Here is a 12,006-nt window from a genome sequence, read left to right on the forward strand (position 1 = left end):
GGGGCTGATCCCTGCTCTGCTCCCCCATTCCCAGAACTGATCCCCACTCTGCTCCCCCATTCCCGGGGCTGATCCCTGCTCTGCTCCCCCATTCCCAGAACTGATCCCTGCTCTGCTCCCCCATTCCCCGAACTGATCCCTGCTCTGCTCCCCCATTCCCAGAACTGATCCCTGCTCTGCTCCCCCATTCCCAGAACTGATCCCCGCTCTGCTCCCCCATTCCCAGAACTGATCCCTGCTCTGCTCCCCCATTCCCGGGGCTGATCCCCGCTCTGCTCCCCCATTCCCAGAACTGATCCCCCCTGTGCTCCCCCATTCCGGGGCTGATCTCCGCTCTGCTCCCCCATTCCCAAAACTGATCCCCCCTGTGCTCCCACATTCCGGGGCTGATCCCCGCTCTGCTCCCAGCGATGCCCCCCGGGAATGAGCCCCCCGGGCACCCTCAGTTCCCGTCTGCTGTCCCGCAGGCCGGGCAGGGCTGGGGGCACGTCCCGCTCCTGCCCAGGAGCGCCCAGGGCCAGCAGTGCCCTGGGGGGCTCTGAGCCCCCCGCTGGCCCCGGCAGCCCCCGGGGTGGGCTCTGTCCCCTGGCCGGGCTCTCCGCACACCCGGAGATGCTCCCGCAGCCGCGTCCATCAAACATTCATGGCCTTCGGCTGCGCTGCTCAGCCCGGGCCCCGCGGCCTCTACATTTTTCATATTTCGCAGGCAGGAAGGCAGGTCAGGAACGACCTGCAGCTGCTCTCATCACACCAGAAACGATCCGATTTTAAAGGCAAATAAACATCCTTTAAAAGGTTGGGATGCCTATAAAAGCGCCCGCTAAGCGCAGCCCGGGCTGAGAGTTCTGGCAGCGCTGTGGGAGCGGGGCGCTGTCCTGGGAGCCTCTCCCAGCTGCCGGAGGCCGCTTTTCCTCCGGCTCAGCTCTTCCGTCCGTGAGCACAGCGCTCGTTCTGCGGCTCCGCAGCGCGGGCTGAGGCTGAAATCGATCGGTGCCCACCACTGCCCGGGGCACACCGGGCCCGCCCGAGCCCCGCGGCCGGGCCCGCAGCAGCCGCAGCCTGAGCGGGAGCACGAAGGTGATCCTCGGGAAAAGAAAGGATTCATTCACTGCTCCTGTTGCCGTTTGATGCTATCTCGGCGCACGGGGTGTTTACAGCCCCCGGCCGGGCCCGGCGCGGAGTTGGGGCAGGAAGGGGCGATGCGGGCGCGGAGCTGCTCCACCCCTCGCTGTGTTTACCCCAAATAAACGCCGGGGCCGCGGGCCGGCCCGCACCTTAAAAGCGCGGGCAGGTGCGGGGCCAGAGGGGACCCGCAGGGGTGGCCGAGCTGGCACATGCTGCAGGTGGGGCTCAGCCCGCCCCGCTGCCCCGGGGCCGCGGCCGCCGCCTTCCCCATGGCCGAGCCGGCCGCGGGCGAGGACACGGGCACCGGGCGAGGTGAGTGCGCCGGGCGGGAGCAGAGGGGCTGCGGCACCGCCCAATGCCTGCCCCGAGCCCCGCGGCTCGTCCCGGGGCGGGCAGAGCCGGGGCCTCCGTTCAGCACCCGGGGCCGGGCACCGGCGGCGCTCGGGCTGATGCTCCTCGGTACCCGGGCAGGGCAGCGCCCTGAGAGAGGACGAGGAGAATTTGGGCTGCAAACGGCCCCCGATCCACCGCCGGCGGTGTCTCAGCCTGCTTTCTGTGGCCAGGAGCCCCCGTGACTGCGCTGGGGTCAGGCTGTGTCCGGGACAGGAGTCGGCCCGAGCGGCTCCGGCTCCAGCAGCTCCTGCCCCGGAGCAGACTGAGCCCGACCCGCTGCTCCTGCTGGCCTTGGGCAAGCGCCAAACTGAGCCGGAGAGCGAGAGCCGGAGCCGGCCCGGCTGTGCCGATGTGCCACCACGTGCTGCCCCCCGCGTCCCCTCGGCTCAGTGCGAATCCATCCCTGACCGCCCAGCAGCTGAGCAGGGGCACGACACAACATCCGAGAGTTAATGAGCGCGCTAATTGGCGTTATCCTGGCCGCTAGCTCTGCCCAGCAGAGCTCACCCAGGCGGGGCTCGAGCTCTCGCGGCCCCGGGGAAATGCCGCTCCCGTCTCTCTAGGCGGAGCTCGGACTCTGCTCTTCCCAGCGCCGGGCTGGGGCTGCCCGAGCCCTGCCTCGGGGCTGGGAGCTTTGGGAGGGGTGAAAAGCCCCTCGCGGTGTGAGAAGCAGCCCCGACACCCAGCTGGGACCCGGCCTCACACTTCTCGGGGCCCGGAGCTGATGGGAGCGGGAGAGGGCAAAGCCCGAAACGCTTCCCTCCGCAGGGGAGAGCAAAGAAATCCAGGACGTGGCTGTGAGACTCCGGAGCGCCCTGAGCCAGGGTGGGGCGGTGAAAGGCGTTCAATAAAAGCTCTTTGTCCCGCAGAGGTGCTCGGCTCGTCCCCGGTCACCATCGTGGTCACGTCCGAGGAGGCTGACAGCTGGGACATCGACACCTCCTCGTGCCGGGGCTGCGGGCACTTCGTGGACTGGGACAAGATGCCGGAGCCGCAGGGCCCGGCGCAGATCCCGCGGGACGTGCTGGGCAGGCCCCCGAAGGAGCTGAAGAGGCTGGCGAGGGAAGGCTGCTGGGCCCGGAGCCACGCGGGCCGGGCCCGGCTCTACCCCCGGCTCATCCAGCGGGTCTCCTGCCGCCTCGTCACCCCCGACGCGCTCGTGTACCGGGACGTGGCCGGCCGGCTCTTCGGCAAGCCCAGCGTCAGCTCCCACCCTCTGCCCGAGTTCCTGGAGGGCTGCCCCGTGCCCACCTACTGCCTCAGCCCGCACGGGGTCACGGCCCTGAAGAAGATCCTCATCTGCGTGGGCGCCCTGTTCCCCGACATCACGCACAGCCCCCTGCTGCCGGCGCTGGCGGCGCTGCTGCTGCACTACAGCGAGGACGAGGCGCAGTGCTTCGAGAGCCTCTCGCGCCTCATCGCCAGCAACGCGCCCCACGCCGCCTACATCGACCAGTCCTTCCTGGCCCACCAGGCCTCCTGCATGACCTTCGGGGACCTGGCCAGCAAGCACTGCCCGGCGGCTCACAAGCTCGTGGCCGGCGCCGCCGACAACGTGCTCGAGGTCTACTCGGAGTGGCTGTCGTGGCTCTTCCCCGGGCTGCCCTTCGGCTACGCCGTGCGCGTGCTGGACGTGTTCCTGCTGGAGGGCCAGAAGGTGCTGTACCGCATCGCCCTGGCCCTGCTGAAGCAGTTCGGGCTCTCGGCGGCCCCGGCCGGGCTGCAGGGCTCCGACGTCAAGGCGGAGCTGCAGGCTTTCGTGAGGAACATCGCCCAGCACGTCACTGCGGACAAACTCCTGGAGAGAGCCTTCGGCATCCGGCTCTTCTCCCGCAAGGAGATCTGGCTGCTCCACATGGCCAACAGGAAGGCCTTGGTGGAGAGGGGCATCACCGTGGTGCAGAGAAGGTGAGGAGAGCTCCGCGCTCCCCAGCTCTGGGGCTGAGCTGCCAAAATGTGAGTTCCTGTGGAGAACCCCCGCGGGAGCTGCAGGAACCTCCCGCAGCTGTGGCTGTGCTGGGCCCTCGCAGCCCCTGGGGGACCCTGCCAGGGGACACGGCACAGCAGAGCTGGGGTTCTCTGTCAGGGGACACGGCACAGCAGAGCTGGGGTTCCCTGTCAGGGGACAGGGCACAGCCAGAGCTTGGGGTCCCTGTCAGGGGACAGGGCACAGCAGAGCTGGGGTTCTCTGTCAGGGGACAGGGCACAGCCAGAGCTGGGGTTCCCTGTCAGGGGACAGGGCACAGCCAGAGCTGGGGTTCCCTGTCAGGGGACACGGCACAGCAGAGCTGGGGATGTTGGCAGAGAGCTCACGTGCAAAGGGCAGGACAGAACCTGCTGCAGGGGCTGTGCCCCGAGAAGCAGAGGGGCCCCAGCCCGGCCTGATGTCCCTCCCCTGGCAGGCCGTCCTTCCACCTGGCCGTGGACATGCAGAAGTTCAGCTCCAGCACGGTCACGGCGCAGGAGATGCGCCTCGTCTGGTCCTGGATCCCCGAGCGCTTCTCGCTCTTCCCCCCGCTGCTGCTCTTCTCCACCTCCGAGGACGGCTGCAGCCTGCAGAGGTGAGGCCTCACCTGCCCCCGGGGCCGGGCGGCTCGGGCGAGGGGAAACCCGGGCAGGGCTTGCTGCTGGAGAAAGGAGCAGCACGAGTGACCTGGGCCACCTCTGGGGCTGCTGGGGACCCTCCTGGGCTCGATTCGGGCTCCTGAGCGTGGCTTAGGGGAGAGGGCAGAGGCTGGCCCAGATGGCCACCAACCCCTGGGCACCGCCCGGGGCACAGGGAGCCCTGTGGGTGTGCCAGGCAGGGATGTCCCTGTGTGCCACACCGTGCCAGGCACGCTGTGAGCCAGGGACAGGCAGCACGCCCTGCCCAGGGCTCCAGCTCCCCCCGAGCCCACCCCTTGTCCATCTCTGCAGGTTCTACAGGTGCTGTGAAGGCTACGAACCCACGGTGCTGCTCATCAAAACCACCGAGGGGGAGGTGAGCGTTTCCCAGGCAGGGCTGGGGAAGGGGACAGGCTGGGTGACCCCACGGGCACTTCTTGGAGCACCCACGGGCCGTGTGGTCCCTGTCCTGCCCCACCCCGGGTCTGTCCCAGCTCCCAGGACAGAACAAACTGCACCTCTGGCCACCAGGACACACCTGAGCCGGGAAACAGGAGGAGAGTGAGGGGGAGAGAGGCCACGAGTGAGACTGATCCATCCCCTGAGCTCCCTGTGCTCTCTCCCAAGGTGTGCGGGGCGTTTCTCTCCTCCGACTGGGCCGAGAGGAAGAAGAGCGGAGCCACATCGGGCTTTTTTGGGACGGGAGAGTGCTTTGTGTTCACTGTAAGTCCCGGTTTGTGTCTGGGTCTGTCCCCTCGTTGCTGTCCTGCCAGGACACCCTGTCCCTTCCCTGCCCCAGGCCCAGACCTGGAGCAGCCCCTGGCCCCAGCCCCCGGGCAGCAGCAGCAGCACCTTCCCAGGGTGGCGCGGTGCCCCGGGGCTCACCAGGTGTGTCCCGCTGCCCAGGTGCGCCCCGAGGCAGAGAGGTACGAGTGGGTGCTCATCCAGAAGCCGGAGCTGGCCAAGGCCGTGCCGCGCTCCCGGCAGCGCTCGCCTTCCCCCGCTCCCGAATCCCTGCTCGGCTCCTCCCGGGACAGCCGCAGCTCCAGCCCCAGCCACCTGGCCGTGCCCTCGCCGCAGAGGAGAGGCCGCCTGTCCCCGTTCCTGGCCATCAGGCACTTCCTCCTGCCCTCCAAAAGCGCCTCCATGTTCATGTCCGGCTCCCGGGACGGGATCGTTATCGGTAAGGGGGGGCGGCATCGGCAAGGGGGGTGGATATCAGTAAAAGGGGTGGATATCAGTAAAAGGGGTCGATATCAGTAAAAGGGGTGGATATCAGTAAAAGGGGTAGATATCAGTAAAAGGGGTGGATATCAGTAAAAGGGGTCTATTTTGATAGGGGGGGATCGATATCAGTAAAAGGGGTCTATTTTGATAAGGGGAGATCCCTATCAGTAAGGGGGACCGATATCAATAAAAGGGGTCTATATTGATAAGGGGACCGATATCGATAAGGGGGATCAGTATCAGTAAAAGGGGTCTATACTGATAAGGGGGGATCGCTATCGATGAGGGGGATCGATATCAGTAAAAGGGGTCTATATTGATAAGGGGAGATCCCTATCAGTAAGGAGGATCGATATCAGTAAAAGGGGTCTATATTGATAAGGGGGACCGATATCGATAAGTAAAAGGGGTCTGTATTGATAAGGGGGGATCGCTATCGATAAGGGGGATCGATATCAGTAAAAGGGGTCTATTTTGATAAGGGGGGATCGCTATCGATGAGGGGGATCGATATCAGTAAAAGGGGTCTGTATTGATAAGGGGGGATCCCTGTCGGCTCCCCGCAGCTCCGGTTGGGGATATGGGGTTCAAGTCCGGGCAGGCCAGGGCAGCTCCCCTTCCCCAGCCCGGGGGCTCCTCCCGAGAGCCCCAAGGGGAGCCCCGCAGCCCAAACCCTGGCGGGCTTCGCTCCCCGGGGCTGGAGCGCCCCTTCCCAGCCTTCCCTGGCTCCGTGCGGGGCGGCCGGAGCCGAGCGTGGCATCGGCCGGGGGTCAGGCTCGGCCTGGGCGGGATCTCGGTGCCCCCGGGGCCGGGGGTTCGGCACAGGAGCCGCGGTGGGTCGGGAGCCCCCCGGAACAGCCCGAGCCCCTTCCAGCGCCGGGAGCGGGGCCGGGGACCGAGAGCGAGGGGCGGGCGCGGCCCCGCCGGGCCCGGGGGAGCGGGGCCGAGCCTGCGCTCGCTCTCGCAGGTGGAGGGGGAGGCCAAGCGCTGTCCCTGGACGCCAGCCTGCTCCGGGGACGCACGGAGCACTGCGAGACCTTCGACAACCCCCCGCTCTGCCAGGAGAACTTCCAGGTGCAGCTCTTGGAAGTGTGGGGCTTCCAAAACGCGTAGTTCCCGCGGGGACACCCCCGTGTGCCCCCCGCGGGCACGGGCACGGGGACCCCTCCCCGCGCTGGCCACCCCCGGCCGGGCTGTGGCCACCTGTGTGACGGCTCTGCTCTCCATGGTCCCCTCCGTGGCCAGATCAGAGCAGAGCAGATGGCAAAGCCCTGCCTGCAGTTTGTGGGTGCAGCCACAGCTCCGGGGGGACCCCACGTTTGGGGCTGAGCCCTTTGCTCTGTCCCCAGTCCAGGGCTGGCGTGGGGCTGCAGGGCTGGACACGGAGGAGATTCCTCAATTGGACCACCAGGATGGGCCATTTTAACGTGGAATGGGGAGGTTTGGTGGCCCTGGGCTGGGACCACCAGGATGGGCCATTTTAACGTGGAATGGGCAAGTTTGGTGTCGCTCTGTCAGACACAGGAGGGTTGGAGGCCACAGGGAACCCTCTGGCTGCAGCAGGATAACCTCTCCCACCCCAAACACACTTTCCCAGGTGGGGTCACGTCCCACCCATCCCAGCCCTGCAGCCACTCGGGGCGGGAGCTGTGGCTGCCCTGGGGCTGTGCCAGCGCTGGCAGGAGGGCACAGCAGGAGCAGCGATGGCAGAGCTCCCACGGGGCAGGGCACGGGCACACCAGGAATGGCTCAGGGCCTCCACAGGGTACCCAGGCACACCAGGAATGGCTCAGGACCTCCACAAGGTATCCAAGCACACCAGGAATGGGGTATCTGGGCCAGAGCCACCAGGAGGGGAATCAGCAGGAATGAGAAATGCCCAGGGGAAGGGAATTCCAGCAGTGGGAAGTGCGACCACCGACTCATTGACCACCCACTCAAATGGAGCCGACCTGGCTCCAAAGGAGGGGAGAGCTGCTCCGGTGACTGATCAGGATACACCCAGCAAACAGGGCTGGGATGCCAGTTAATAAAAAGTAAACGTTAACAAAGCGATGTGATCGGCAATTTAGTGGAGGCTGATGTCCTTGTTTGTTAAAATGTGTAAACAGTGCCAAGTTCTGATGAGCAGGGAGCTGTAGGAGCCCCAGTTCCTGCTTAAAGAAATGCCGACAGGAATCGCTGGGCTCGGGGCGGGAGCTGGCGCTGCACACCCAGAAGGGGCCGGGCCAGCCCTGCCCGTGTCCCAGCGGCAGCCGAGTGGCAGCAGGACACGGCCCTGGGGACAGGAGCTCCCCGACCCGCCAGCTCCGGGCACTTGAGGCTGGAATTGCGTGAAGAGCTCGGCTTTTAATGTGGCATCTCTGCTTCCCACCCAAACAAGGCTCACCCACGCCCTGCAGGGCGCAGGGGAGGGGGAAAGCCTCCAGCTCCTCGCCTGGCATCCCGAGCCGTGAGGAGGTGATGGCATCCCCAGGCGTGGGGAGAAAGAGAGGCAGGTTTGCCCAGAGAGAGGGGACGGGCACTGCCCTGGGGCCGAGGGCACTCAGACCCTTCCCAAGGCCCCTCGTGGGAATTCCCTGCCGGCCACCAATTCCCACTCGGGTTTCCCTACAGCTGCTGCTCTGACACAGCCCAGCGTGGGCTTCCCGGGAAAACCATGGAAACCCCCAGCAGCAGCTGGGCTGGAAAAGCCTGTGCAGACCTGGCAGGAGGGGCAGGCTCGGACCCAGGAGCACCACCCGCAGCTGCGGGAGCCCTGGGCTGGGCGCTGCTCCCTCCCACTGCCCGTGCAGCAGAGCTGCTCCCAGGGCTCCTGCTGGCCAGGGCACCAGAGTCCAGCCTGAACATGGGGATGGCCCCTGGCGGGGCAGGAGCAGAGCTCGTGGCTCACACCGTGGCTCAGCTGTGCCTACTGGTCCCCTCGGTGGGAGGAAGGCTCTCCTGAGGAGTGAGAGGCACTGCAAGGAGCTTGGCAGAGCCCTATTCCCAGGCTGAGGGGCAGGGATGGGCACCAGTGTGGCAAGCACATTTCTCTCTGTGCACCTCAATAAAAAATCTTGAGAGAGAGAGAAATGTGCTTGCCACATACCAGGGCCCAGCAATCCAGCACAAAGCCCCCCAAACCCGCTGAATGTCTCAAGCAGCATTGCAAAGCTGGCCAGGGAAGAAAGGACAAGACTCGGGGAGCTGTCACTTCTTAGAAACTCTGCTCCCTTCTTTCCTCATCTGCCAGAACTCTTGCAGTAAATCAGAGGATTGTCCCAGCACGGCACTCCGGCTGCCAGGCCGAAGTGCTCCGCTTGTGCTTTTGTCTCCGTTCCTGCTCTCCTCTTTGCTCCCCGTGGCCTTTGCCGGGAAGCGCAGCCCGGTTTTGTCAGGAGTGCGTCAGCAGTGCTCTCCCAGAGCCCTGTTCTGCACAGCTCCCGTTCCAAGCTGGGATGGATTGCAGGCCCAGGCTGGGAAATGCAGGTGGGTGCCGAGTGCTCGGCCTCTGACGTGGCATTTCCAGGAACAGCGGCGGAATTGTCCCGTTCTGGCTGCAATTCCCGCGGGTTTTCCGCCTCTTGTGGTTTCGAGGCGTTTGGGAATCCTCCAGGCCCGCCGTGGTTGTGCCAGCCCTGGGGCAGCGTGAGGGGCTCTGCTCCCAGTGCCAGGAGTGCTGCTCCGGGGGTGGGTGGCAGGCAGGGAGGGCTGCAGGTCACCGAGGCTGCCCCACGGCTTGGTAGGAAAAGGAAGGGTCTGGGGCAGAATTCCTGCCCCCTCCGTGCAGCATCCAAGCGGAGTTTGCGGCTCCACAGCTGCAGACGCTCCAGAGCTGTCGCGGAGCCGCTCAGCAGGAAGGGTCCCGGCGGTTGTGTCACCGCGGGACAGAGCAGTCTGTGCTTCTGCTTCCCTGTCCAGGGTCCTGCGTGCCCTGCAAGGACAAGGAGCTCCCCTGAGCTCAATCACGGCTTGAAGCTGATTTATTAAAAAAATGTGGATATTGATCTAGCACTGATATCCAGCTGTGACGGACAAAAACTCTCTGACAGTTTAAAGTTAGAAAGTGTATGTTTATTGCGGCGCCGGGCAGCGTGCGGGACAGCTCCCAAATGCACACTGCACCTTTCCAATGATTACAGAGTCCTTTTATCCACACCAGAATTGAATACCCAAAATACAAATACATATTCATAATTTGGTACATCCCATTCCTCGCTTCCTATGCTAATCATTTCAAAAGCTATTAAGCATGTGTAGTTTGTTCCTTGAAATGGGTCGGTGGTGCCTTTCATGGGGAGGGGTCCCAAAGTGAGGAAGTAAATGAAGTCTTCCTCATTCTGACCTTTCTACCTTTTCAATGCAAATATGACAAATGAACCTTGGTAGAACTCCCATTCCCTGTCTTCAATTGGTTTCAGAACAGAGGAGGCCCACAATTGTCTCATGTTCCTAAAAGCTGTTTGTCAGTTTCTATATTCTTCATTATAAACCCAGCTAACTAAACATTGTGCTGACAAGCAATCAATTATTAATTAACTACTAACTGTTAACTTCATCAAGGCCTACTTACAGAATCTTTTTATTTTAGTTAACTCTAGTAAAGCTTATCTCTAACTAAAATCTTAGCTCCTCTAAAATCTCTTAATCTCTTAAAGTTTATGTTTCAAAGCTGTCCCCGAGCACCCCCCGTGCCTCCCCCCTGGGGGCTGGAGAGAGCAGGCAAAGAGGAGCGGAGGGGCTGCGTGAGGTGGCAGCGGTGCCAGCGCAGCTGTCCCCGTGCCCGGGCAGCCTGGCCTGGCTGCTCCGACAGGGAGCATCCCTGCTCCGTGCAGAGCCAGTCGGGAAGGCAGCTCCATGCTGGGAGAAGGGAGTGACGTTCATGGGGAGCAGCGCAGGTAGAAATCCTCACTGAGGGTGGCATCCTTCCCCAGGGCATGGAAACATTTGCTCCGGGCTCGGTGCAGCAGGAGAAGCGCTCAGGTGAGCCCAGGTGAGGCCGTGGTCATTCCCTGGGCACTCCAGAGGTTGGGGAGGGAAACCAGAGGGTCAGGACAGGGCTCACTGCAGCTCGGCAGGAAAACTCGGAGCTAACCGCCCCTCAGCTCAGCTCAGCTCAGCCGTGGAGCCCCAAAAGCTGTGCAGGGAGGAGAGGGAGGTTGGCTCCAGCCGTCCCTCTTGTTATAAATGAATGCTCTGATGTAATAATTACAGGAATTTATTAAATTATCAAAGTATAAATTTAAAAAAAAGAAAGCCACAAGCGATTCAACTCTGAGCCAGGCCATCATTGTCGGGGAGATTTAGGACTTGGCCTCTGTGGCACCAAAATCCCCGTGGGTCTCTGAGGGTCAGTTGTAAGGGGTCCATTTTTATGCAGTCTCTCAGGCTTTGGAAGGGGGTCTTCTTTAACATATTATTGTGCTTCTCCTGGAACCGGTGGAAAATTGCTGGAATCCTGTCAGGTGAAAATCTCCGGGATAAGCTTCTGATGATGCCTATTAAAAAATGTCTCCAGCTGGGGTCTTGTCAGATGAGAAGTGCCTTGAAATACACATTTCTGGAGACAGTGTCTTTTTGACGTTTTGGATTTCTATCATTTAGCCTGCTTGTTTCCCGACACTGGTTTCAGTACACAAGAAGCTGTGGTTTTTAATTTCATTTAGCACGAATTATTTTATAGCATATTTTACATATTACACTCTGGAGTGCAGCAGCTTTGGAAAGCAAAAGCTGCCTGTGAGGGCTGCCCCAGCTGCGCTCTGCCCCAGCAGAAAAGGGGGTGAACCTGCCTTTATCTGCTTCCCAAGCGCAGTCTCCAGCCAGAGGATGTGGCAAGACTCAGCTCCAGGGGTCCAGAGGAGGAAAAGCCAGAGACTCAACAAGGGAGGACGGTCAACAGAGCCACATCCTCCATCCTGCTCACACGTGGGGTCTTCCTGCCCGCCTGCAGAGCCCACGTCCTGCTCGGGGCTCTCGGGAGAGCTGGCACCGCTCACGGGGCAGGCTCCCGGCGCTGCCCTTGGAGCTGGGCTTGCCTCCCTGGAGCTGCCTCCCTGCTGGCCACAGCCGGGGCTGGCCGGGCTGGGCACTGCCCAGGCACGTCCCGTGCCCGAGCTCGGCTCTGTGCCACCCCCGAGACGGAGCCGAGTGCGGGAACTGCTTCCAGCTGGGAAAAGGCTCTCAGCAGATCCAGGGAGACAGGAAACATCTGCATGGTCCCAGCTGGCGGGTGCTCTGCAAACACAGGATGTGTCCATTAAACAGCCCATTTCCCCCAGGCGGGCCGTGCTCAGGTGGGACACGAGCAGCCCCACCAGCTCTGCTCCACCAGCTCTGCTCCACCAGCTCTGCTCCACCAGCTCTGCTCCACCAGCTCTACTCCACCAGCTCTACTCCATCAGCTCCTCTCCAGCCCCACCAGCTCTGCTCCACCAGCTCCTCTCCATCCCCACCAGCTCTGCTCCACCAGCTCCTCCCCAGCCCCACCAGCTCTGCTCCACCAGCTCTGCTCCACCAGCTCTGCTCCACCAGCTCTGCTCCATCAGCTCTGCTCCACCAGCTCTGCTCCACCAGCACCGCTCCAGCCCCACCAGCTCTGCTCCACCAGCTCTGCTCCACCAGCTCTGCTCCATCAGCTCCTCCCCAGCCCCACCAGCTCTGCTCCACCAGCTC

The 12,006-nt window shown here is 63.0% G+C and overlaps 1 protein-coding gene across 2 annotated transcripts; it reads left to right on the top strand.

The window, feature by feature from the left end:
- The first annotated feature begins 1,328 nt into the window (after positions 1-1,328).
- Positions 1,329-11,217, top strand: LOC128797798 (TBC1 domain family member 24-like). Of its 2 annotated transcripts, XM_053960696.1 has the most exons (7): positions 1,329-1,437; positions 2,388-3,426; positions 3,921-4,079; positions 4,435-4,498; positions 4,750-4,845; positions 5,029-5,305; positions 6,317-6,585. In XM_053960696.1, the coding sequence occupies exons 1-7, from the start codon at positions 1,335-1,337 to the stop codon at positions 6,460-6,462; spliced, it is 1,884 nt and encodes a 627-aa protein (XP_053816671.1). In that variant the 5' UTR covers positions 1,329-1,334; the 3' UTR covers positions 6,463-6,585. The 2 variants fall into 2 exon arrangements, with proteins under 2 accessions (XP_053816671.1, XP_053816670.1); XM_053960695.1 differs by lacking the exons at positions 1,329-1,437; positions 6,317-6,585 and adding an exon at positions 10,266-11,217 and having other exon boundaries at positions 2,168-3,426.
- Positions 11,218-12,006: the final 789 nt, after the last annotated feature.

The sequence above is a fragment of the Vidua chalybeata genome, chromosome 19 (assembly GCF_026979565.1).
Source record: "Vidua chalybeata isolate OUT-0048 chromosome 19, bVidCha1 merged haplotype, whole genome shotgun sequence".
Classification (NCBI taxonomy): domain Eukaryota; kingdom Metazoa; phylum Chordata; class Aves; order Passeriformes; family Viduidae; genus Vidua; species Vidua chalybeata.